The 27,269-nt window shown below is 48.1% G+C and overlaps 2 protein-coding genes across 13 annotated transcripts in view; both read right to left on the bottom strand.

Annotated features, from left to right (window-relative positions):
* Positions 1-414: 414 nt before the first annotated feature.
* On the bottom strand, positions 415-23,167 carry LOC120992097 (nicalin-like). Its single transcript, XM_040420855.1, has 15 exons — positions 23,104-23,167; positions 19,922-20,112; positions 19,381-19,525; positions 17,603-17,697; positions 13,196-13,279; positions 12,993-13,096; positions 12,112-12,200; positions 11,044-11,183; positions 10,520-10,701; positions 9,466-9,553; positions 3,835-3,873; positions 3,595-3,758; positions 3,361-3,414; positions 2,832-2,910; positions 415-583 (listed from the first exon to the last, which is right to left on the bottom strand). Exons 1-15 carry the CDS (start codon positions 23,165-23,167, stop codon positions 524-526), a joined length of 1,578 nt encoding a protein of 525 aa, XP_040276789.1. The 3' UTR covers positions 415-523.
* Positions 23,168-24,917: 1,750 nt separating this feature from the next.
* The window catches only part of FAM219A (family with sequence similarity 219 member A), a 75,710-nt gene continuing 73,358 nt past the window's right edge, over positions 24,918-27,269 (bottom strand). For 4 of the 12 annotated variants that reach the window (XM_040420856.1, XM_040420865.1, XM_040420868.1 and 1 more), the window contains exon 8: positions 24,918-27,151. The gene's annotated coding sequence lies outside the window, so the exon portion shown is untranslated. The remainder of the gene's footprint in view (positions 27,152-27,269) is intronic. The other 8 variants (XM_040420858.1, XM_040420862.1, XM_040420860.1 and 5 more) reach the window with 8 other exon arrangements.

Raw genomic sequence — 27,269 nt, 5'->3', positions numbered from 1 at the left:
CTGATGGCACTGGGGGGAGAGCCTGATGGCACTAGGGGGCTGATTGCACTGGAGGGGGGCAGCTGATGGCACTGGGGGGCTGATGAGTTTTTTTTAAAGGAAAATGTTCTTTTAATTAGTTTTCGATTGATTAGTACTGGATTCATCGGTAGAATACTTGATTACAAAGATAATCGATAGCTGCAGCCCTACTGCGGAGGACGCTTTCTCTTGCTAGACCGCTCATCTGCAAGTCTGCCATGATTTCCTGAAAAATCTGATTATCCAGCACAAGCTTGTGATCTCTGTATTATCAGATACATCTCATTATAAAACATGCAGTCCCATGTAAGGATCCAGCAGCGGGACAGCAACGTTACATGTGGAATATAATGTGAGGATTTTATTAATATCGGGGTGTCTACACTTTGCTGTCTGTCATCAGCCCCTTGGTTCTTTGGGGCTGATGTTCGGCCATTACTGGTCACACATGTCCCTGAGGTCCGGGCCGAGCTCCGCGTTGTGCATATGGCGTCTTCTCACATCACTTCTTCTTCTGTTTGGTGATTAGCTGGATAAGCCTGCAGTACACGGGAGCGAAGTTCTGAGAGAGGAAGAGGAGATGGAATTAAGGGGGGGCACACAACAGTCTTACGCCACTAGTGGTGAGACCCCACCAATCTGCGGAATAAGCCGGATTTAGGCTAGGTCTACATGACGACAGATCGGGCACAACTACACTGCAACATGTGTCGCGCGTCAATTTTTATAATTTCTGCGACTGTTGCGTCGCAGTCGCAGCATGTTGCAGTGCGACACCATAGACTGCCATTATAAAAATTGGCGCGCGACATTAGTGCAACAAAATGTCGTCGTGTAGACCTAGCCTTAATCCGGGACACCAGTACTGCAGAGGTCATTCTGATACCCACATACTATAAAGGGTGCATTAAATTACCCCATATACAAAGCAGAGCTCATTCTATCACCCCCCCCCCCCCCCATATACAAGGCAAAAATCATATTACTCAATATAGAACGTAGAGCTGTTCTATTAACCTTCCATATACAAGACAGAGCTCCTAGTATTATCCCATATACAATGCAGAGCTCCTAGTATTATCCCATATACAATGCAGAGCTCCTAGTATTATCCCATATACAATGCAGAGCTCCTAGTATTATCCCATATACGATGCACAGCTCCTAGTATTATCCCATATACGATGCAGAGCTCCTAGTATTATCCCATATACAATGCAGAGCTCCTAGTATTATGCCATATACGATGCAGAGCTCCTAGTATTATCCCATATACAATGCAGAGCTCCTAGTATTATCCCATATACGATGCACAGCTCCTAGTATTATCCCATATACAATGCAGAGCTCCTAGTATTATCCCATATACGATGCAGAGCTCCTAGTATTATGCCATATACGATGCAGAGCTCCTAGTATTATCCCATATACAATGCAGAGCTCCTAGTATTATCCCATATACGATGCAGAGCTCCTAGTATTATCCCATATACGATGCAGAGCTCCTAGTATTATCCCATATACGATGCAGAGCTCCTAGTATTATCCCATATACGATGCAGAGCTCCTAGTATTATCCCATATACGATGCAGAGCTCCTAGTATTATCCCATATACGATGCAGAGCTCCTAGTATTATCCCATATACAATGCAGAGCTCCTAGTATTATCCCATATACAATGCAGAGCTCCTGGTATTATCCCATATACAATGCAGAGCTCCTAGTATTATCCCATATACGATGCAGAGCTCCTAGTATTATCCCATATACAATGCACAGCTCCTAGTATTATCCCATATACAATGCAGAGCTCCTAGTATTATCCCATATACGATGCACAGCTCCTAGTATTATCCCATATACGATGCACAGCTCCTAGTATTATCCCATATACAATGCACAGCTCCTAGTATTATCCCATATACAATGCAGAGCTCCTAGTATTATCCCATATACAATACAGAGCTCCTAGTATTATCCCATATACAATGCAGAGCTCCTAGTATTATCCCATATACAATGCAGAGCTCCTAGTATTATCCTATATACGATGCAGAGCTCCTAGTATTATCCCATATACGATGCAGAGCTCCTAGTATTATCCCATATACAAGACAGAGCTCCTAGTATTATCCCATATACGATGCAGAGCTCCTAGTATTATCCCATATACGATGCAGAGCTCCTAGTATTATCCCATATACAATGCAGAGCTCCTAGTATTATCCCATATACGATGCAGAGCTCCTAGTATTATCCCATATACGATGCAGAGCTCCTAGTATTATCCCATATACGATGCACAGCTCCTAGTATTATCCCATATACGATGCAGAGCTCCTAGTATTATCCCATATACGATGCAGAGCTCCTAGTATTATCCCATATACAATGCAGAGCTCCTGGTATTATCCCATATACAATGCAGAGCTCCTGGTATTATCCCATATACAATGCAGAGCTCCTAGTATTATCCCATATACGATGCAGAGCTCCTAGTATTATCCCATATACGATGCAGAGCTCCTAGTATTATCCCATATACGATGCACAGCTCCTAGTATTATCCCATATACAATGCACAGCTCCTAGTATTATCCCATATACGATGCACAGCTCCTAGTATTATCCCATATACAATGCACAGCTCCTAGTATTATCCCATATACGATGCAGAGCTCCTAGTATTATCCCATATACGATGCAGAGCTCCTAGTATTATCCCATATACAATGCAGAGCTCCTAGTATTATCCCATATACACGGCAGGGCTCATTCTGTGACCCCATATATAGATCCTCTTCTCACCTGGACAGCTTGGTGAATGACCCCCAGATAAGCGGCAATGACCAGAGCCATAAACAGATCAAACACAGCAGGTTTCACCCTGTAACACACAAGTGGAGTTATATGGAGGACGGCTATCCTCTCCTGTTACTGAAAGGAACCGTAGACGGTGCAGGGGGAGGGGGCACACAACACAGCGCCCCTTTGTCAGGCTCCACCCCCTGCACCAGAACAGCAGTTTTTCCTTCCTCAGACCCCCACTTTCCACACGGGGGTCCTCCTGTCAGTCTCTATGCAGCAGTGCCCTAATCATCCCCTTTTTCTCACCAAAGGTTTAGTTACTTATAATTAAGGATCATTCTTCCTGCTGAATCTGAACCTGCATAGCTGCAGTGTAAAGCATGTGGACAGAGCAGCGGCCTGAGCCTCTGATGAGATAGGAAGAGGATTTCTGACTCTAACAGACAATGCAGCTAAGGCAGAGGTTAGACTATGGAGGGTGATGGGGCCTTTACATGGTTCTCCCCGTGTCCGTTAACGGCGGCCTCACCTGTGTGATGTCATCGTCTGCTTCATCTGATCGTAGAATACAAACTCCGGATTCCTGGCAAGAAAGGGAATAAATCTGAACACCAGGGGGCAGAGCGATCTCCATCAGTTACTGTGCCCCGACCAACATGGTTGGACCCTTGTGGTCCTCCCTGGAGACCGGGAATCAGTGTCACCGACTGACAGGCAGCCCATACATGATGAATATATGAGGCGCGCCTCCCCCTTTAAGTACCTGTCGTCCGGCTTGAAGATATGGCGCCTTACGTCCTTCAGGTGTCTTCTGAACAGGTGCTCCATGGTGGACAGCATTGGGTGGTTTTTCGTGATCAGCTGTGCCGCACGAGGCTGCGAGGTCAACCAGTCGAGAACAGCTGATAATCGCTCCTCCTGGACGCCCTGTAACCACCAGTAAACGTCTTAGAGACTCAGTCGCTGGAAATAAGATGATTAGGTTTTTTTGTATAGAACTCACCAGATCTCCTTGAAAGAGGCGTACGTTTCTCGGAGTATTCTGAAAAAGTGAAGAGAATTTGTCACGCATACTGCAATATTACCACTAGGGGGCAGGGCTGGGCCGCAAAAAAAGTCCATTAGAACATAGTCTGTATGTATATAACTGGTCTTTTTTTTCCTAATTACTTGCTTAGATATCTGCAGTATCCAGGCTCTACCACTTGGGAGCAGTGTCGCAGAGCATCTCGCTAGGGCGTTTGGTCCTCCTTTGCAGTAAAATGTTTTGTCTGTTTGCAGTGAAAGGGTTAAAATTTAAAGGGGAAACTCCAGCAGCCACATTAAATCCTTCCGACCTCTCCTCACCGCACCCACGTTATTTTTCTCCTTGTGACGTGAATAATCCGGCTTCTGTCTACCGTTATCATCGTAGGAATCCCTGCCATGCAGCTGAAGGCATTACAGGGGTTGTCCCTTGGCTGCTTTCATCCAAAAACAGCACCGCTCCCGTCCACAGGTTGCGTCTGGTATTGCAGCTTGGCTCCATTGAAGTCAATTGGGCGGAGCTGCAATACTACACACAACTTGTGGGCGGGGGTGGTGCTGTTTTTTGGAAGAAGGTAGCCATTAGGGATTAGCAATTCAACTTCCAAGTGGTACCTCGGAACTGAACCCGAGTTCGAGAAATGTATTTTTTTTTTACAGTACAAATTAATTTATCATCGGCAGGGCCGGTTCTAGGTGAAATGGGGCCCTGGGGCGAAAAACAATAAGGGGCCCCCCCCCCCCATGATACTTGATGACTTTTACAGAAGAAACTGTATATTTTGGGGCACAGTGTGGGCTATATGTGTATAACATAAACATATTTCACATGAACACTTACAGTTACCTGACCCTTGGGGATCTCGGACGCCACTTCCACACTTTGGCCGGGGGCTCGGCGGAGCTGATGTTGTGCTTTATCCTAATGAGAAAGATTTCATAATAAGGATTTGGAGAAGGGGCAGAGGGATAGCAGAGCAGGGAGAGGATGGAGCTGCTACTAGGGGGTCATACCATGGGGGAGTAATAAAGCCCACCATAATGCCCCCCCCCCCCCAGTAGTAATAAAGCCCATCATAATGCCCCCCCCAGTAGAAATATCTCTCCTTATAATGTGCAAAAAATACCCCCTTGTAATGCCCCTAGTTGAGCTAATGTCCCCAAAGTGCTCCCATAATGTGCCAATGTAAAATACCCCTATATAGTGACCCCAGTAAATGCCTCCATAGTGCTCCTCTCCCCCCTAGTGCCCCCCATAATGTACCAGTATAAAATGCCCGATATATAGTGCACCAGTAGATGCCCTCAGTGTCCCTCATAATTTGTAAGCATAAAATACCCCTTCTCAGTGCCCCCGTAGATGACCCCATAGTAGTCCTCTCCCCCCTTCCCCATAGTACCCACCACAATGTGTCCCAGTATAAAATGCCCCTATACAGAACCCCCATATAAAATAACCGTTCTTGGTGGCCTCAGTAGATGCCCCTATAGTGTCACCAATAATGTGCCAGTAAGAAGTGCCCCCATAGATGTCCCCCAATCATGTGCCAGTAGCCTGAGCCCCCATCAACATGTGCCGGTAGCCATAGGCCCCCCCCCCCCTATCATGTGCCAGTAGCCATAGGGCCCCCCTATCATGTGCCAGTAGCCTAAGCCCCCCATCAACATGTGCCAGTAGCCATAGGCGGCCCCCCCCATCATGTGCCAGTAGCCATAGGGCCCCCCCTATCATGTGCCACTAGCCATAGGGCCCCCCCCTATCATGTGCCAGTAGCCATAGGGCCCCCCCTATCATTTGCCTGTAGCCATAGGGCCCCTCCCTATCATGTGCCAGTAGCCATAGGCGGCCCCCCCCTATCATGTGCCAGTAGCCATAGGGCCCCCCCTATCATGTGCCACTAGCCATAGGGCCCCCCCTATCATGTGCCAGTAGCCATAGGGCCCCCCCCCCTATCATGTGCCACTAGCCATAGGGCCCCCCCTATCCTGTGCCACTAGCCATAGCCCCCCCCCCCCTATCATTTGCCAGTAGTCATAGGCGGCCCCCCCATCATGTGCCACTAGCCATAGTCGGCCCCCCCTATCATGTGCCAGTAGCCATAGGGCCCCCCCTATCATTTGCCTGTAGCCATAGGGCCCCTCCCTATCATTTGCCAGTAGTCGTAGGCGGCCCCCCATCATGTGCCACTAGCCATAGCCCCCCCCCCCTATCATTTGCCAGTAGTCATAGGCGGCCCCCCCTATCATGTGCCACTAGCCATAGGCGGCCCCCCCCTATCATGTGCCAGTAGCCATAGGGCCCCCCCTATCATTTGCCTGTAGCCATAGGGCCCCTCCCTATCATTTGCCAGTAGTCATAGGCGGCCCCCCATCATGTGCCACTAGCCATAGCCAGCCGCCCCCCCAGTATTGTACAGAAAGAAAAAAAAAGAAAAAAAACACTTATACTTACCTCCTTGGCAGCGATGCGATGCAGGCCTCTTCCGGCCTGTGTCCCGCGCTGTGTACGGCTCAGGGGTCAGGCGGCGCGATTACGTCATCGCACCACCTGCGCCGGCCTCTGATAGGCTGCCGGTCTAGTGCCTGCAGCCTATCAGAGGAAGGGGACACACCTCTCCCTCCCCTGCCGCACAGCCATCTGTATCGCTGTCCTGAGGACTGCGATACAGATGACTGGAGATGAGCGCTTTCACAATGGAAGCGCTCATCTCCTACTGACTGTCCTGCCTGTCTAAAGTTAGTTGCGGGCCGGCGTGAGGGGGCCCCTAAGGACTCGGGGGCCTGGGGGCAATTGCCCCCCTTGCCTCTATGGAAGCGCCGGCCCTGATCATCGGAGCCAATACATTCTAATACTGTACGGAGCTCCTGCTCCGTACTGTATTGGAACGAAGGTTTTTTGCAAATCGACTTTGGATGTTTCATCCGAAGTCAATCCCTTCATCCCTAGTAGCCATGTTTTCTAATCCTGGACAACCCCTTTGAAGTGATTATCCCATGATTAATATAGAAATTAAAAATCAGACATCATATAAGATGCTGGTTTGAAAAATGTCAAATATTTATAAATTGTGAGCAGGATGCTGGTTAGACGCAGATGCAGGAAAAGGCCCAGGAGAGGCTGCAGACTGTGCTCTGTGCAGCAGCGCGCAGCATGTCCCAGGCATTGTGCAAACTACATCCCACTGCAGGGAGGGACACAGATGTTTGGCTGGTAATAGCCTGACATCGTCTACAGCAGTGTTTCCCAACCAGTGTGCCTCCAGCTGTTGCAAAACTACAACTCCCAGCATGCCCGCACAGCCAAAGGCTGTCCAGGCATTCTGGGAGTTGTAGTTTTGCAACAGCTGGAGGCACACTGGTTGGGAAACACTGGTCTACAGCATGCATGCTCAAGCTGCGGCCCTCCAGCTGTTGCAAAACTACAACTCCCAGCATGCCCGAACAGCCTACAGCAGGGCACTGTGGGAGTTGTAGTTTTTCAACAGCTGGAGGGCCGCAGGTTGAGCATGCCTGGTCTACAGGACCTGCTTCTGGATGTTTATATGTAGCACCGGTTCCTGGTGGGTTCACGTATTTATAGCCCATTTTTCTGCAGTCACCGCAGTTACCCTCTCCGCCAGCCCTGATTACCGCGGCCAGAGGTTGCAATCTCCATATAATTTATCTGGAAGGTCTCATTCCGTCTCTTTCCATCATAATAATAATTCAAACGTCTCATTTACTTCGTCTTCAGAAGATAATGAGTCCTGAGCCTTGGACACGTCGTGATCCATCAAGCGCTTCGTCTTTTCATTGCTCAGTATTAACTTGCGGAACAAAAGATGGGAAAAACAACTGAGATATCTGGAGTCGCTTCATATTTCAGGGTTCATAAAAGGATGGAGCCAACACTGCAAATGTGGCCGCTGCTAATTAATGTTCCTGGTGGTCTAGGGTGGTGAGGGGGTTAATATTCATGTTGCTGGGTAAGCTGTGCTCTCTGTACTAAAGTATATCAAATATGAGGGCAGGAGTTGGGGGTGAGTGGGTCACCCTGCACCAGCAGCATTGTGTCCCCACTGGAGGTGGGGTCTAATGTACAGGTAGCACCAGGGGGCTGGTGAGTGGCCATCATGAGCAGACAGCTGAGGGATGGAAATGAGGTCTTATTCACGGACAGCAGAAGTTTGAGCAGAGCTTTAACCACAGCAAGCAGCAGGAGAGGGCGGAGGATGGGGCCTTATGCACTAAAAGCAGAGGGTTGAGGGTGGGGCTTTAGGCACAGGAAGCAGGAGGTTGAGGGTGGGGCCTGTAAACAGGAAGCAGGATGTTGAACGTGAGTCTATGGACAGAAAGCAAAGGGCTGAGGGCAGGGCGTATGGACAGCAAGTTGAGAGCGGGACCGTATGCACAGGAGGCAGAGAGTTGAGGGCAGGGCCTATGGACGGGAAGAAAAGGACTGAGGGCAGGGCCTTATGCACAGGGAGCTGAGGGTGGGGTCTTATGTACAGGTTGATGAGGGTGGGGCCTTAGGCACAGTAAGCTGAGGGCAGGGCCTTATGCGCAGGAGCAAGGCGTTGAGGGCAGGACCAATGGATGGGGAGGAAAGGGCCTTATGCACAGGTTGCTGAGGGTGGGGTCTTATGTACAGGAAGCTGAGGGCGGGGCCTTATGCACAGGAAGTTGAGGGCGGGGCCTTATGCACAGGAAGCTGATGGTGGGGCCTTATGCACAGGAAGCTGATGGCGGGGCCTTTTGCACAGAAAGCTGAGGGTGGGGTCTTATGCACAGGAAGCTGAGGGTGGGGTCTTATGCACAGGAAGCTGAGGGTGGGGCCTTATACACACATAAGAGGACTGAGGTCTTTCACACAGGTAAGGGTTAGGCCTCATGCACAGGACCGTATTTTGTTTCAGTGTCCGATCCGTTTTTTTTGCGGATAGGATGCGGACCCATTCATTTCAATGGGTCCGCAAAAAAAGCGGACAGCACACTGTGTGCTGTCCGCATCAGTATGTCCGTTCCGTTGCTCCGCAATAAAAATAGTGCATGTCCTATTTTTTTTATAGTTTGCGGACAAGGATGGGCATTATTACAATGGATCCGCAAAAAAAACGGATGCCATACGGAACGTCATCCTTTTTTTTGCGGATCCGCAATTTGCGGACCGCAAAACACATACGGTCGTGTGCATGTAGCCTCAAGGGCAGAGCTTCCTATGTGTATCTGATGGAGGTGGGATGTGTGATAAGACGGTGTTCACATCACTGCTAGTGATTTCCATCATAGGTGCAAAACAGTGAAAATAGCGGATGGGCCAGATCTGGCAAGTCATTGAGACGAATGGTGCTGGACTGATCCCAAAGGCAATAATGGGGTCCTTCAGATTTCCATTCAGGAGTCCAGCATTTTACAGGACAAAATAGACCTGTGTGCAGGAATTTGTAACAGATCCTCTGATGCAGCCTGTAACGGGTCCTAAAGATAGGTCACCAGTGTCCAACACCTGGCACCCCCACAATCAGCTGTTTTTCAGTGGTCTCTAAAAGCTGAGGTGGTTGTGGACCTTCTAGAACAGTTGGGGTCATTATATGACTTGTCTGACTAGTACAGCGCCCGGATCACTTACCTTCATTGTGTCCTTGTACAGAAACCGGGCCAGGGCTTCACACAAGATCTCCGTGTTTCTCCGAAGCTTCTTTACATCTACACGTGATCTGGAGGATATGTCAACGGTGGCTCAGGTTGGTTACTGGTTTTCAGCTTGACACTTAAAGGGCATTTCTATTAGTTTTATTATTTTACTTACTTATATAATGCTGACATATTCCACAGCGCTTTACAGACATTAGCATCACAATGGCCCCAATGGGGCTCACAACCTAAGGTCCCTATCAGTATGTCTTTGGAGTGTGGGAGGAAACTGGAGCATCTGGAGGAAACCAACGAAAACACGGGGAGAACATACAAACTCCATGCAGATGTTGTCCTTGGTTAGATTCCAACCTAGGACCCCAGGGCTGCAAGACACCAGTGCTGACCACTGAGCCACCGTGCTGCCCATTACACTATATATCATGATGGCGTATAGGATCAGGTGGGTATGAGAGTTGGGACCAATCATTGTGACCATGTTCTCTCAGATGTGTACCCTATGGCGGAACAATACCCCATGCCAGAAAAAGAAAAAGAAGAAGGTGAGGATGAAGGAGAAAGAGGAGAAGACAATCATGATGATAGAAAAATAGAATAAGAAGGTAAAATGAAGGAACAGAGTGAAAAGAACAAAAAAGACAAGCAGAAATGAAAATCAATAAGATTGAAGAATGAGAAGAGCGTGAAGGAAGAAGAGGAACAACAAGGAGAAGAAAACAATGAAGGTGAGGAAATGTAGAAAGAGGAGAAGGCAATTATAATGATGGAAAGGATGAAGACAGAAGTAGGTTTTGAGGAAGAAGGAAAAGAAGAGAGTGAAAAAGAAGAAAATGAGGAAAAGTAAACCAAATTGATGACCAAAAACAAGAATAATAAGACTGAGATGGTAAAGGGAGAAGAAAAACACAAAAGTAAAGAAGATGGCTAAGAAGAAGATGTGGAAGAAGAATAAAATTATAAAGAATAATGCAAGGAGAATAAGAGGAATGAGAAGATAAATGAGAAGGTCAAATATAAGATGACTCCACCTGGTGTCTAAAATGGTATTCTTCAAACCATTCTTGTGGCTGTCCAGGTGAGACACTGTAAAGGCCGGGAGTCTCCGTAAACTGAACTGCTTGTGTTCCCAGGCCAAGATATTCTCTCCCAAATTAATCTTCTTGTGAACAACCGAAAAATTTACACTGAGGAACGGGGGCGACAGAACGACCTGGAATGACAAGAGTCCATATCATAAACTGTGAGACATCACAGAGATAACTATGAAGTGACATGCCCATTAAATCCAAAACTACTACACAATGCCACGTCAAGGATCTACTGAGACATAGATACTTGGGTTAGTTCCCTGAAGCACGTTGGTGCATCATGGGGAAGCAGCATATTGTATGGTACACAGATGATTCTGTGCCTATACTCAAGTGGTGGTCACATGGGGGAAAGTCAACTGGTGGCTCAACAACCAGAATGATGACCAATAAAATACATTAAAAAGGGGCTACAAAAGAGGAGCAAACATAGTGAGTGATGCTGGATGGTAAAGTCCACAAACCGACTGAAGCTCCTTCATGAACTCCCATTGAGCCGTTCCTTCTGCTGGAGGTCGAGAGACGTGAAGGTGGAGTGAGTCCCCATTGGCCAACGTGTCCAGACACAGTACGAATGCCACATTCTCGTGAAGGATGCTGGTTTCTGAAAGATCAGAGAATAACTCAATAGCCATGAACAATTTACAAGGAGACTATGGTTTTTCACACAGTAGCATTCAGGAAACACCTGCCAAACATCAAAACTTGTCCCTCACCGTACTGAGCGTAAAGTTTCTGTGTCCCCCAATAGTCAGTGTTACAGTATGGTTTCCACATTGTAGAAGTTCCCCTTATGTTATTTTGCCTTCCCTACGTTGTTACTCAGTGGTAAGTATTGTTGTCTTGCAGCACTGGGGCTCCTAGAGTTGACCAGGAGCAACATCTGCATGTGGTTTTCTTCTGGGTTTCCTACTGGTTTTTGGGTTTCCTTCCACACTCTGAGAAGTGCAGATAAGTTAATTGGCTCCCAGTTATATGTAAGTGATGGTAATCTCTTCACAGCGCTGGAGAACACTGTATGTTGGTCCGCCCACAGTCGCCACTAGGGATCTATGTGGCTATTGCTGGACCCAATAAGAAATCAGTCTTCAGTATGCTCCTAGGCTCCCCCCAGTGGCAGCCAAAATATTGTCAGATACCTTTATGGCTGTGTAAGGGAAGCAGGGGATTTGGAGTTCTATAACAGCATAATCGATTCAAAGCCTATTAAGATATATTATGAGATTAAAAGGGTTTTTCTGCTTCTGTTAGAAGAAAGGCAGGTCTACTGGGACCTCCAGCGAACACCTATGATCTGTGGGGAAACCTGGCAGGAAGTGTTCAGTTTCCCTGCAGTGACACCAGAGGACACATGAAGTATTACACAGTGTCCATGCACATGAATGGAATGTCTATGTAGTGCAGGACAGGAGAGGTCCCCCAAAGTGATAGACGCTCTTTATAACCGCTCTCCAGTCTGGACTAGACAACCTCTGGAATTTAAGTTCTACATAAATTCAAATCCTAAACATGAAATGATATCTGCGCTTTACCAGTGTGGTCCAGATGCTCCTCGATCCAGCGCTTGCTGCCCATGTAATTGAATTTTCCCCCTCCGGTCAGAGAGAACAGGATGTTATACCTGGAGGAACATGACAGATACGTGATCTGTAGTTGGATCCTATTCCCAACCTCCATCAGGATATTTTGCCGAAGCAAATAGAAATTTCAAGAGAAAGTATCCCACAAAATAACCAAGGTTTTTTTTTTTGTCCTTTACTTTTTTATTTAAAAATATTGCAGTTTTCACACCGGCCACTGGAGTGGGTACAATAGACTGGCACTTCCTGTTTTCTACAGCTCAATTGTTAGCTTTTCTGTGTAGAATGGGACAGAATGAGCAGAGTCATCTCATGATTATTATTAAATGCGACAGTTAAAAGAGAACCAGTCAGCACAATGAAGGGGTCACTGCCATCTAGCCTATTGTTTACACAGGTACATTGGTTCCTCCATACAACTGGTTATGCTATTAGTTTGATGGGGCTGAGCTGTCATATGGATACGCTGCTGTGCATGTGTAGACAATGAAGGGGGTGCAGGGGCCCCTTAAGTGGGTCCACCACCAAGCAAACATTGATGGGCTATCCTGAACAACTTCTCTAATGGCAGAGGACAGCTCTGATGTACTGCTGGAGGCCTAATAACGCTTTACAGACAAATCTGGTTCTGTGAGCAGCTCTCCTGCATCTCTATGGTCTCTGGGGTGGGGCTGTACGCATCACTTCTCTATGGCATTTCTCTGTCCATTGACTCACATTCATTGCAGCCGCCATAGAAATATTTATAGAAATAATATTTAGAAGTGCGATCCAGAAAACGTCATCAATAGTCCTGATATCAGAAGGAATGTGAGAAGAAATAAAAGACTCACCGGCCCTGACTCCTTGGGGTGTTATACAGAAAGTGAAAAAGACGAATCATCTCCAGGAGCGAAGAAACTCCACTGCCGTTAGAGTCTGCACCGTATGCCAGAAACTGCAGAACAGGGATGGATAGATAGATAGGAGATAGAGCAATATATAGATACATTGATAGATAGAGAGATAGGAGATAGATCAATAGATAGATATTTACCGGAGCAGCCCCAAAGGCGTCATAATGTGCTACTACAACAACTGTCGGGTTCTCTGCATCTTCTCCGCGTCCTGATAATTGCCCCTGTAGAAAGGGATTGTCTTTATTATCTGCATTTCCTGGGCCTATATTTTTCCTGTTCATACATGTAAATATTGCTGCCGACGTGTCATATAGTGGGACCCTCCAGTCCTCTGTGGACCACTATATCTTCTACGGACCGCCAGCGTGGACACAAAAATGATCCACCCTCTGGCTGTAGAATTTATTTTATAAATCGTTTTTTTACATAATCTCTCAGCTCCTCCATACACTATGTCCATCTATTAACAAGCTATCCTATTCCCTCATTCAAAAGTGTTATAGGCTGAGCTGTGAGCCACGAATGCACCTCTGTCTTCACCTCCTCATCAGATAGGGCCACATAATCCACCGTCACTCCTCCATCCTGCAGAATCAGTCAGTCATCAGTCGTGTACGGGCGTCCGGCTCCTTCTACATGGCCGACCATCCTTCTCCATTCATACACACTTCTTTGCGACAAAACACTTTCTCCATTCTGGGCACAAAGTCTTCGATAGATATCGACTCCAGACTCAGACTTAAAAAAACCTATCACTGCACGCTGCTCCTCCTGCCAGTCACAAGTGGGGCGGCCATCGTTCCTTGCACCGTAGTCACAAATGAAGTGACATAACACGTTCAGACCTGCACAGCAGCGACCATGTACAGTACTTTTCAGACTATAAGATGCACCCGACCAGGGGCGTGCACGGATCTAATAGGGCCCCATAGCAAAACTTAGCATTGGCCCCCTGCCTCATCCAGTTTCTCAATATGCATGCGACAGTCAGTCCCAGGCAACGCAAAGTGCAACGCCCCAGATTTCATAAAAATGGATGTTTTTTATTTTTTATTAAGCAGAAGAAATTAAAATAAAAATATGATTCAAAAAGTCTCCTTCCACCTCGCCCACTTTAGCAGACTTCTATGTCGGAAAAGGTGAAACAGGTGCTTCATAACTATGGTGCTCATTCTAAACACTATACTTTTCAATGTATTTTTACCAGATAACTAGCAAAATACATTGATAAATCGCCTGTTTCTCTTCTATTATAAAGCTGTCTGCCAGCAGCCACCACTAGGGGGAGCTCAGTGCATAGGAATTTATGCAGTTACAATTTACTGCAGTGATGCCCAACCTACGGCCCGTGGGCCAAATGCGGCCCGCGAAGCCGTGTCATGCGGCCCGCGCAGTGACCGGACTTTATCAGCGCAGGGCGCGCTGCGAACGGCACAGGCAGCAAAGCGATGCTGCCTGTGCCTGCAATCTCCCCGCCCAGCGCCGCCTCCTAGCTATTTTATTCACTGCACTTGCCTCTGTGAAATTGAAGAGAAGCGCCGTAATCTCGCACAGGTGCACTGGCAGAGGCATCGAAGTGCGCATGCACCGTCCTCCTGGCCTCTGCCAGTGCGCCTGTGCGAGATTACGGCGCTTCTCTTCAATTATACAGAGGCAAGTGCAGTGAATAAATTAGCTAGGAAGCGGCTCTGGGTAAGGGGGATATCTGTGGATGACACTGAGGGGGATATCTGTGGATGACACTGAGGGGGATATCTGTGGATGACACTGAGGGGGATATCTGTGGATGACACTGAGGGGGATATCTGTGGATGACACTGAGGGGGATATCTGTGGATGACACTGAGGGGGGGGATCTGTGGATGACACTGAGGGGGGGATCTGTGGATGACACTGAGGGGGGGGGTCTGTGGATGACACTGAGGGGGGGGTCTGTGGATGACACTGAGGGGGGGGGGTCTGTGGATGACACTGAGGGGGGGGGGGTCTGTGGATGACACTGGGGGGGGGGTCTGTGGATGACACTGAGGGGGGGGTATCTGTGGATGACACTGATGGGGGATATCTGTGGATGACACTGAGGGGGATATCTGTGGATGACACTGAGGGGGATATCTGTGGATGACACTGAGGGGGGGGATCTGTGGATGACACTGAGGGGGGGATCTGTGGATGACACTGAGGGGGGGGTCTGTGGATGACACTGAGGGGGGGGTCTGTGGATGACACTGAGGGGGGGGGGTCTGTGGATGACACTGAGGGGGGGGGGGTCTGTGGATGACACTGAGGGGGGGGGTATCTGTGGATGACACTGATGGGGGATATCTGTGGATGACACTGAGGGGGATGTCTGTGGATGACACTGAGGGGGGATATCTGTGGATGACACTGAGGGGGGATCTGTGGATAACACTGAGGGGGATATCTGTGGATGACACTGAGGGGGGGGATCTGTGGATAACACTGAGGGGGGGATCTGTGGATGACACTGGGGGGGGGATCTGTGGATGACACTGAGGGGGGGATCTGTGGATGACACTGAGGGGGGGATCTGTGGATGACACTGAGGGGGGGATCTGTGGATGACACAGGGGGGGATCTGTGGATGACACTGAGGGGGATCTGTGGATGACACTGAGGGGGGGGGATCTGTGGATGACACTGAGGGGGGGGGGATCTGTGGATGACACTGAGGGGGGGATCTGTGGATGACACTGAGGGGGGGATCTGTGGATGACACTGAGGGGGGGATCTGTGGATGACACTTATGGGGGGGGATCTGTGGATGACACTGAGGGGGGGATCTGTGGATGACACTGAGGGGGGGATCTGTGGATGACACTGAGGGGGGGGATCTGTGGATGACACTGAGGGGGGGATCTGTGGATGACACAGGGGGGGATCTGTGGATGACACAGGGGGGGATCTGTGGATGACACTGAGGGGGATCTGTGGATGACACTGAGGGGGATCTGTGGATGACACTGAGGGGGGGATCTGTGGATGACACTGAGGGGGGGATCTGTGGATGACACTTATGGGGGGGATCTGTGGATGACACTGTGGGGGGATCTGTGGATGACACTGTGGGGGGATCTAGGGAGGGGTGTGGGGATGTTGGGGTGGAAGCTCTGGAAGGGGTGGGAGGTCCGATAGGTATGTGGGGGTGGGAGATACGGGAGGGGGGCCCCATAATTTTTGCTATGGGGCCCAGTCATTTCTAGCTACGCCCCTGATTGTTAAGATTGGGCGGGCACTGGAGCGATAGAGTGCCCTGCTGTAGGAGAAGCCGGCGGGAGATGAAAGGAGGAGGGGCCAGCTCCTGGTGGTGTCGGGCACACGGCGCAAGCATGGCGGTGGAGGATCTGACTGAAGCCTAAAGACCAGACATCAAGGTAGACCTGCAGAAGAAGGTGACAGCGCAGTATGTGATGTATACATACTGCACTACATACATGTATACATCACATGCCCCCTCACAGTAATAATGCCAAGATATGTGCCCTCTTCCCAGTAGTAATGCTCACTCGTGCCCCCTCACAGTAGTTATGCCCTGATATGTGCCCTCCTCACAGTAGTTCTACCCTGATATGTGCCCCCTCACAGTAATGTCCAGATATGTGCCCCCTCACAGTAATAATGCCTAGATATGTGCCCTCTTCACAGATGTAATGCTCGCACAAGCCCCCTCACAGTAGTTATGCCCAGATATGTGCCCACTTCACAGTAGTAATGCCCACACGTACCCCCTCACAGCGTTTGCATTTCTTTTTGGCAAAGCTACCTGGTTCTGGCCCGCAAAATTTATACCAAGTCTGGTTGGGCACCACTGATTTACTGGAAGCTGAAATAATCTCTTTGCATTGAGCTCCCTCTGGTGGCGGATGTATGAAAATGCACTGTTTTCCATTGTGAAGAGAAAAAAGCCAAAGCCCCCATCCCCTAGGATCCATAGCAGTTGCGTGGTATGCCTCCACTGAAAGCCACTGCACCTGACCATAAGACCCCCCACCCCAGGTTTAGATCACAAGAAATTAGAAGATAATATTTTCTACTAATTAAAACTGTAGCACCGTGACTGCAGACTATAAAGACACAGACACTTTTAAGCAAGATTTTTTTCCTCCTAAAAAAGTGTCTTATAGTCCAAAACATACTGTAATTGTCTTTTCTGAAAGTTGATTAAAATAAATTCTTCAGCCGGAGTGCGGATAATTTTTGACTCGTATTATATTATGTTTTTATAAAATTCAGTTTCGGACTGGTTTAGGATCCCCGTTCTCGTGATCGGTGGGGTTGGCAGCAGTAGGACCCCCACTGATTTAATAGGAGATAACTTGATATAACCAGAATACCAAGACAAAGGACCTAAAATGCAGTAACATCTCTCTGGTGTCACAGATGAGAGAAACGCGAGCAAAATGTCACAGATGAAAAGTAAAAAGCATCTAAGTAGGGGAGATATAAGAACACACAGAGCTGGGCTTAGATACATTTAGATACGTCATCTGCGTACCACCACTGCTGCGGTGCCGGCTTCTTACCTCCAGGGTGACCATGGAGGGGCTTTTGATGGGTTTACTTTGCACCTCACTGGTCGTCATCTGAAAACCGCTTCCCATCACCATGCCGATCATGACTGGGGAGACACAGAGGCTTCGAGGTTACAGTCTGTGCTATAGGTCATCGTAAGCCCCAATAGAGTCCAAAGAAGTGGCCCCTCCCCCAAGACCGCCACACGTCATCAAGAGTCCTCCAATATGACCGCTTATATGGCCACCCTCAGGCAAAACTCCTACAGCAGCGCCCCATATATACAACTGCTCCGCAACGTCCTGACTCCAGGCCCCTTACTCCTGGCCTTCTATGGTTCTGCTCAGATATGCAGCTCCACATCCCCCCTACTCTCCCTGCTGCTTTGGTTTTAACTCCCCCCCCCCCCCCCCCCCCCAAATAAAATGAGGATCTTGGATGTTCATGTGACTTGAATGCCACTGCCAGTGTTGGCCTGGACCACCGGTGAGCTAAAAGACTGTCCACCCAATGGGCCAGGTGCTGACGTGATAATGGAGGCCTCCCAAAGAATGCAAAATCATTAACAGGGCCCCCACCCATCATGCTTCATTTACAATGCAGGTTATGTGGGTAACCGAGACCTTACAGGCCTTCAGGCTCTTGGGCGCATTCCTATAGTTACACCCCTGAGAACCTCCAACAAAGGCCCATGAAGTGCAAGAGAAGCCATGAACAGGTCACCTTCTGCTGGGCCTCATTACTATGTTGCTGACCATTAGACCGACATGTTCCTCTGTCTGGTATCCTTGACATCATAGGACTGATTTTCTATCAGGTTATCAGTCTGGAGTTACTGTCCCTTTAAGAAGTGGATACAATGTATTCCTCTATAATCAACTTATTACAGACTTATCAGATAAAGCGGGGGGAGGGCTTCCACTAAGCCAACCCCTGCCATAAGTGTCATTTACTTCCGCCCCGTTTCAGGTCTGCGGTCCATGCTTCCACCCTCCTGCTGTACCCACGCCACTCACCATGCCATCCAGTATCCTAGTCGCTGGCATCTTCTCCATGTTCCTGCCTGATTCCACCTTAGGACTCTCATGCGCTCACCTACAGCCTCTTAAAGGGCCAGCGTGCACGCTCCCAAATCCTTCCCCAGTCAGTGGCTGAAGGTTCCTGGGTGTTTAAGGCACCCTGTCCAGGCTTAGGGTGCCTGAGCGTTAGGTTCCCTAGTGACCAGCAAAGGTGCTTGATAGTCTGCTGCTTTTACGCTTTACCTGTGTTTATCCTGCATTATTCCCTGCCTGTGTTCCTGCCCTGCTCCAGGTTCTGTTTCCATCCTACCTATCTGCGCCTACACTTTCAAGTCGAAGTTCAGCTCAGTTCGTGTTTACATCAACCCAGTTTGTCTTCTCTGTCTGTGCTCCAGTCAAGTTCCGAGCCTCCCTGTGTCCACGAGCTCTAAAACCAGTATTCAAGCCTTGGTGCCTGTTCAGACTGTACCTGTGGTTTCCTGCATTCTAGGTGCATTTTCTATACCCAGAGCTCTTGGTGTCCCTAACCCCTGTGGATCAGCTGCCAACTACACTGGGACTATCTCAGGAGGTAGCGGTCTGGTTGCTTCTCTGCAGCGAAGTCTAGACCCCTGGGTTCACACTCGCTGATCTGTAACAACTTGTGGGCACTATGTGGTGGTATTACTGTTTCTAGACAGTGCTTTGTAGTATTATTTGAGCACTACTCAAGGTTTTGCCAGGAGCTTTCTCAGACCTTGATCTGCTCCTGCAAGTCTACATGGACTCACCTTCCAAGGCCGATGATGAGGCCAGTGACAGAGAGACCACTCTGCTTTCCTTATACATCTCGAGAAGGTCTGGGTCCTCTCGCGTGAAGTAGACCGGCAGGAGGGTCTCGTTCCTCAGGATCTCCATCTCTCGTTCCAGGAAAAGCTGCGGGTGACACGAGGTGGATGAACAATCTGAACATGGATGGTGAGGAACCACCTCGCACCAGGGGAAGTCCATGTGCATTGGTTGTCCACTGTGTATGGTGGAGCTCTGGATGACCCAAGAATTCCACAACAATGAGGGAACATGGACGGGTGGTAACTACTAGTGGTGGGCACCAGGGTCAGAACTTGCACCCCAGAGCATAGTCTGTATGAGGGACCCCCATATAATGTAGGTGATTGCTCTCATATGAAGCAGAAGGACTTTTTGGGACCCTCAGGCTCCGGGGCCCAGTTGTAAATGTAATCCTTATAGCTGGCACCTAGAACTGAAAGTCCAGTCATCCATGGTGCAGGTGAGGGGGCCACTGCTGGTTATAGCTGGCATGGCACCTACCTGCTCCGGTCCTGTCAGCCCAGCGGGCAGCTCAGCAGGCACCAGGATGAGGACGGCGGCGGCAGACTGGGCCAAGGCTCGGGTCCATTTCTCCATAGAGAAGTCACTGACTCTCATGATAACACAACGGCGAGTCAGGAGCTCCGCGTCCAGCGTCCGGCTCTCAGCACTGACCTGCGCCGACCGACACCCTGCAGGAAGGACAGCACCCATGTACATATACTGTACTTATATGGACAGTGTATGGCTCTCTATGGTCACTATATGTACTACTTATATGGACAATGTATGGTGCTCTATGGGCACTATATGTACTATTTATATGGATACTGTATGGCGCTCTATGGGCACTATATGTACTATTTATATAGACAATGTATGGCGCTCTATGGGCACTATATGTACTATTTATATGGACAGTGTATGGCGCTCTATGGGCACTATATGTACTATTTATATAGACAATGTATGGCGCTCTATGGGCACTATATGTACTACTTATATGGACAGTGTATGGCGCTCTATGGGCACTATATGTACTATTTATATAGACAATGTATGGCGCTCTATGGGCACTATATGTACTACTTATATGGACAGTGTATGGCGCTCTATGGGCACTATATGTACTATTTATATGGACAGTGTATGGCGCTCTATGGGCACTATATGTACTATTTATATAGACAATGTATGGCGCTCTATGGGCACTATATGTACTATTTATATGGCGCTCTATAGGCACTATATGTACTATTTATATGGACAATGTATGGCGCTCTATGGACACTATATGTACTATTTATATGGACAGTGTATGGCGCTCTATGGACACTATATGTACTATTTATATGGACAGTGTATGGCGCTCTATGGGCACTATATGTACTATTTATATAGACAATGTATGGCGCTCTATGGGCACTATATGTACTATTTATATGGACAGTGTATGGCGCTCTATGTGCACTATATGTACTATTTATATGGACAATGTATGGAGCTCTATGTGCACTATATGTACTATTTATATGGACAATGTATGGCGCTCTATGGGCACTATATGTACTATTTATATAGACAATGTATGGCGCTCTATGGGCACTATATGTACTATTTATATGGACAGTGTATGGCGCTCTATGTGCACTATATGTACTATTTATATGGACAATGTATGGAGCTCTATGTGCACTATATGTACTACTTATATGGACAATGTATGGTGCTCTATGGGCACTATATGTACTATTTATATGGATACTGTATGGCGCTCTATGGGCACTATATGTACTATTTATATAGACAATGTATGGCGCTCTATGGGCACTATATGTACTACTTATATGGACAGTGTATGGCGCTCTATGGGCACTATATGTACTATTTATATAGACAATGTATGGCGCTCTATGGGCACTATATGTACTATTTATATGGCGCTCTATAGGCACTATATGTACTATTTATATGGACAATGTATGGCGCTCTATGGACACTATATGTACTATTTATATGGACAGTGTATGGCGCTCTATGGACACTATATGTACTATTTATATGGACAGTGTATGGCGCTCTATGGACACTATATGTACTATTTATATGGACAGTGTATGGCGCTCTATGGGCACTATATGTACTATTTATATAGACAATGTATGGCGCTCTATGGGCACTATATGTACTATTTATATGGACAGTGTATGGCGCTCTATGGGCACTATATGTACTATTTATATGGACAATATATGGCGCTCTATATGTACTATTTATATGGACAGTGTATGGTGCTCTATGGGCACTATATGTACTATTTATATGGACAATGTATGGCGCTCTATGGGCACTATATGTACTATTTATATAGACAGTGTATGGCGCTCTATATGTACTATTTATATGGACAGTGTATGGCGCTCTATGGACACTATATGTACTATTTATATGGACAATGTATGGCGCTCTATGGGCACTATATGTACTATTTATATAGACAATGTATGGCGCTCTATATGTACTATTTATATGGACAGTGTATGGCGCTCTATGGGCACTATATGTACTATTTATATAGACAATGTATGGCGCTCTATATGTACTATTTATATGGACAATGTATGGCGCTCTATGGGCATTATTTAAATCGACAGTTTATGCGCACTGTATGTACTATTTATATGGACAGTGTATGGGTTTATCTTGTAGTTTATGCACTGATTTGAGCACTGTGACAGGATGCATTTTACAGGCACTGTATAGCACTATAAGCAGAGTATTGCACTGCATATGGCACTGTAAGCAGAGTATTGCACAGTGTATGGCACTGTAAGCAGAGTATTGCACAGTGTATGGCACTATTAGCAGAGTATTGCACAGTGTATGGCACTATTAGCAGAGTATTGCACAGTGTATGGCACTGTAAGCAGAGTATTGCACAGTGTATGGCACTATTAGCAGAGTATTGCACAGTGTATGGCACTATTAGCAGAGTATTGCACAGTGTATGGCACTGTAAGCAGAGTATTGCACTGCATATGGTACTATAAGCAGAGTATTGCACAGTGTAAGGCACTATAAGCAGAGTATTGCACTGTAAGCAGAGTATTGCACAGCGTATGGCACTATTAGCAGAGTATTGCACAGTGTATGGCACTGTAAGCAGAGTATTGCACTGCATATGGCACTATAAGCAGAGTATTGCACAGTGTAAGGCACTATAAGCAGAGTATTGCACTGTAAGCAGAGTATTGCACAGCGTATGGCACTATAAGCAGAGTATTGCACAGCGTATGGCACTATTAGCAGAGTATTGCACAGCGTATGGCACTATAAGCAGAGTATTGCATAGCGTATGGCACTGTAAGCAGAGTATTGCACAGAGTATTGCACAGAGTATTGCACAGCGTATTGCACAGCGTATGGCAGCACTATTCCTACATGCTGTATAGGAGACATATGGGGCTAATTCTCCAGTCGCAGTCAGTCAGTATCTGGCGGTTTTCCGTGGTGATGTCCTGTATATTTGGAGGAGTTTCGGACTCACTGATTTGATGGATTTCTATGGTCACATTATTTTGGCGGTCGGCCCCGTGCTCTATGGATCATGGACCTGACTGCAGCTCATTACTGGGATTGATGTAGTGTGAAGCGATGGGAGTCGCTGTGCCTCCCGCACTCACCGTGGCTGCGGCCCTCCAGTCCATACTGCTGCATCCGATACACCGTGAACTCCAGCGCAGACATCCCAGGGAGCAGTGTCCACAGCAGTACAACCCCCATCATCCCGGAGCTGGAGCTGCGGCCCCTCATGGCTGATCCTCCACAGATGGCGGCTCATTACTGACCATCGTCTCATTGTCCCCCTGACACCATCTGCCTAATCTGCGGCTAATCTGTGTCTGAGAGGCGGGGGTGACCCGTCTATAGGATGTAATGTGCGGGGCCGCTCAGGTGCACACTGACAGGACGCACGCCCCTCATCAACCCAAATTGGCAAATAAAAATGTAAAAAATTAAAGGGGAACTCCACAGTTACTGGAGAATGCAGATTAAGAATTCCCCAGATTACGGAGGTTCGGGAGGTGGGAGGTGGGGGGTCCTGTCTTCCAATCGTGCAAGAGATAACCATCGGGGTGACAACCGCGAGGAATTAGAAGGGGAGGAGCCTCACTAGAGTCTACCCACTGCTGTCAGTGAATGGAAACTTTGCTGCAGAGACAAAGGCAGACCCTCAGTTTTTGCATGAAGTGGATCCTCCATGTGAACGAGCCCTTACACTGCTCACAGCTGAGGGTTTGTTACTATCGTCTCCACGCCAGACGATCCTCTCTATAAGCTAAACACATCGGCAGCACCAATATCTTCTCCAGTCCTGATAGTCTGTCAAATCTAATCGGGCTGGAGGGTAATCTGCAGGGGATACAATTGTGACAAACCCTCAGCTGTGATAAGTTTTCGCGCACGACACATTTCCAGCCTTTGGCGATGAGTCTGCATCGAGCTGGTCCAGGTCCAGTCTGCGGTGACATTTACTATAGCCACCGAGTTATTCACTGACGTCTATCTGTAGAGCGCCACCTGCTGTTTGCTCTTTTCCTTATTTTTCTGTCCGACTCACCGAGACGGAAGCAGATGCTCAGTTCCATCCTTCACCAGCTGCAGCGGAAAGGACATGCTCCCGTAGATGCACACGAAAGGACACGCCCCCTAAGCAGATTAATTGGAGCAATGGACGGGGAGATCTCAGGATCCACGAGGTCCAGGGCTGTTTTTTTTTTTACATCATTCATGGGATAATCTCTTTAAGAGCCCCTCATCAGGCAATTACTGGGCGCCCATCCCGGACAATAGAATCACCCTTCCGGGGCCGCACTCCATCATTTTGCATCTGGGACCCTCTGTCTGGGTGTTAAGGTCCTTTGACCCCCCCCCCCCTCCCCAATAAAAATAAAATAAAAAATAGCGCCCTGCACCTTTCAATACAGAGATTGAGCACTCCATAGGTTACACTGTGGACATGAGGGGGTTAATGAAATCACCACTTTGTCTCAAATGGATATGGGACCTGGACTCGTGCAGCTGCCAGTGTCATTATATGTAAAGGTGGCCCCAGTATAAAGCCTTACTGATGGAATAGAATGCCGGAGATGCAGTTACGACTGACACTTTCACAGAAAGGACAGCAGGAGGTAATCTTCACTTTTGGCGCCTCATAAGCTGCCCAGATGTCGGCAAGTTTCAATGAATTCTCCCCTTTGCTTTTCATTTCTTCACCGGTTTCAGGATCTCCGCTTGCTGTCAGTGAGTAGCAATTCTGGTCTGACACAGTTCTGCTCACTCCGCTGTAGCTCGTTACAGTGTATCAGGGCAGGTAAGAGTCCAGGACAGGGGAAAGGTCGTCTGCGCTGATACACTGTAACAGACCCTCAGCTTCTGGACGGTGGGTCTCGGATCGCGGGACCCCCGCAGGACAATGAGCGAGGCGGAGGCGGGGTCGGTAGATATGCTTTAATATCGTCATGTTACACTACACACACCAGGAACACTGAGAAATACTGCGATGGAAATGTTAAAAAAAATATTATACAAGTTTACAGAATATCCCAGAATAAATAATACAACGCAAAATCAGAAAAACAACATTTAACCCCTTCTGTGCCACCCCTCGCCCAGGCCGCGCAGCTGAGACACTTCCAGACCTGCAGGGGGCGCTCTCCAGTGTCCCAGCTCGACAAGGGTTAAGGCAGAACGTATCCTACATCATGAGTACGGAATACAGCGATGGGAGCGGAAATACAAAGAGGGGGCGGACGGTGAGCGGCCAAAAGTATGTACCCCTCCCCCATTACTAAACCAGGATAGCATCACCAGCAGGATCATGGAGAGTCTTAAAGGGATTGTCCACTTTTCAGATGGCGGTGCTGAGACGCGCCGATTGTGGGAGAGGTTCAGGAACATCAATAGACGTCCATATACCCCCGCTGACCTCTAGAGGGCTATAACAGGTGGATCTATGTGACATCAGGATATACCCCCGCTGACCTCTAGAGGGGGCTATTACACATGGATCTATGTGACATCAGGATATACCCCTGCTGACCTCTAGAGGGGGCTATTACACATGGATCTATGTGACATCAGGATATACCCCTGCTGACCTCTAGAGGGGGCTATTACACATGGATCTATGTGACATCATCAGGATATACCCCTGCTGACCTCTAGAGGGGGCTATTACACATGGATCTATGTGACATCATCAGGATATACCCCTGCTGACCTCTAGGGGGCTATAACACGTGGATCTATGTGACATCATCAGGATATACCCCTGCTGACCTCTAGGGGGCTATAACACGTGGATCTATGTGACATCATCAGGATATACCCCCGCTGACCTCTAGAGGGGGCTATAACACATGGGTCTATGTGACACCATCAGGATATACCCCCGCTGACCTCTAGAGGGGGCTATTACACATGGATCTATGTGACACCATCAGGATATACCCCTGCTGACCTCTAGAGGGGGCTATTACACATGGATCTATGTGACATCAGGATATACCCCTGCTGACCTCTAGAGGGGGCTATTACACATGGATCTATGTGACATCATCAGGATATACCCCTGCTGACCTCTAGGGGGCTATAACACGTGGATCTATGTGACATCATCAGGATATACCCCTGCTGACCTCTAGGGGGCTATAACACGTGGATCTATGTGACATCATCAGGATATACCCCCGCTGACCTCTAGAGGGGGCTATTACACGTAGATCTATGTGACATCATTAGGATATACCCCCGCTGACCTCTAGAGGGGGCTATTACACATGGATCTATGTGACACCATCAGGATATACCCCTGCTGACCTCTAGAGGGGGCAATTACACATGGGTCTATGTGACATCATCAGGATATACCCCCGCTGACCTCTAGAGGGGGCTATTACACATGGATCTATGTGACACCATCAGGATATACCCCTGCTGACCTCTAGAGGGGGCTATTACACATGGATCTATGTGACACCATCAGGATATACCCCGGCTGACCTCTAGAGGGGGCTATTACACATGGGTCTATGTGACATCAGGATATACCCCTGCTGACCTCTAGAGGGGGCTATTACACATGGATCTATGTGACACCATCAGGATATACCCCCGCTGACCTCTAGAGGGGGCTATTACACATGGATCTATGTGACACCATCAGGATATACCCCCGCTGACCTCTAGAGGGGGCTATTACACATGGATCTATGTGATATCATCAGGATATACCCCCGCTGACCTCTAGAGGGGGCTATTACACGTGGGTCTATGTGACATCATTAGGATATACCCCTGCTGACCCCGAGGGGGCTATTACACATGGATCTATGTGACATCATCAGGATATACCCCTGCTGACCTCTAGAGGGGGCTATTACACATGGATCTATGTGACATCATCAGGATATACCCCCGCTGACCTCTAGAGGGGGCTATTACACGTAGATCTATGTGACATCATTAGGATATACCCCTGCTGACCTCTAGAGGGGGCTATTACACATGGGTCTATGTGACATCATCAGAATATACCCCCGCTGACCTCTAGAGGGGGCTATTACACATAGGTCTATGTGACATCATTAGGATATACCCCCGCTGACCTCTAGAGGGGGCTATTACACATGGATCTATGTGACATCATCAGGATATACCCCCGCTGACCTCTAGAGGGGGCTATTACACGTAGATCTATGTGACATCATTAGGATATACCCCCGCTGACCTCTAGAGGGGGCTATTACACATGGATCTATGTGACACCATCAGGATATACCCCTGC

The sequence above is a fragment of the Bufo bufo genome, chromosome 2 (genome assembly GCF_905171765.1).
Source record: "Bufo bufo chromosome 2, aBufBuf1.1, whole genome shotgun sequence".
Taxonomy (NCBI): domain Eukaryota; kingdom Metazoa; phylum Chordata; class Amphibia; order Anura; family Bufonidae; genus Bufo; species Bufo bufo.
This window is presented reverse-complemented; position numbering and strand designations above follow the sequence as displayed.

Bases quoted from the DNA above. Each gene is read 5' to 3' on its own strand.
- LOC120992097 (XM_040420855.1), bottom strand. From the start codon at position 23,167: ATGTCTGCGCTGGAGTTCACGGTGTATCGGATGCAGCAGTATGGACTG. The intron at 13,097-13,195 runs GTAAATATCTAT...CCTGTTCTGCAG, and splicing joins ACGCCTTTGGGGCTGCTCCG to TTTCTGGCATACGGTGCAGA. The intron at 10,702-11,043 runs GTTTGTGGACTT...TTGTCATTCCAG, and splicing joins TCATGAAGGAGCTTCAGTCG to GTCGTTCTGTCGCCCCCGTT.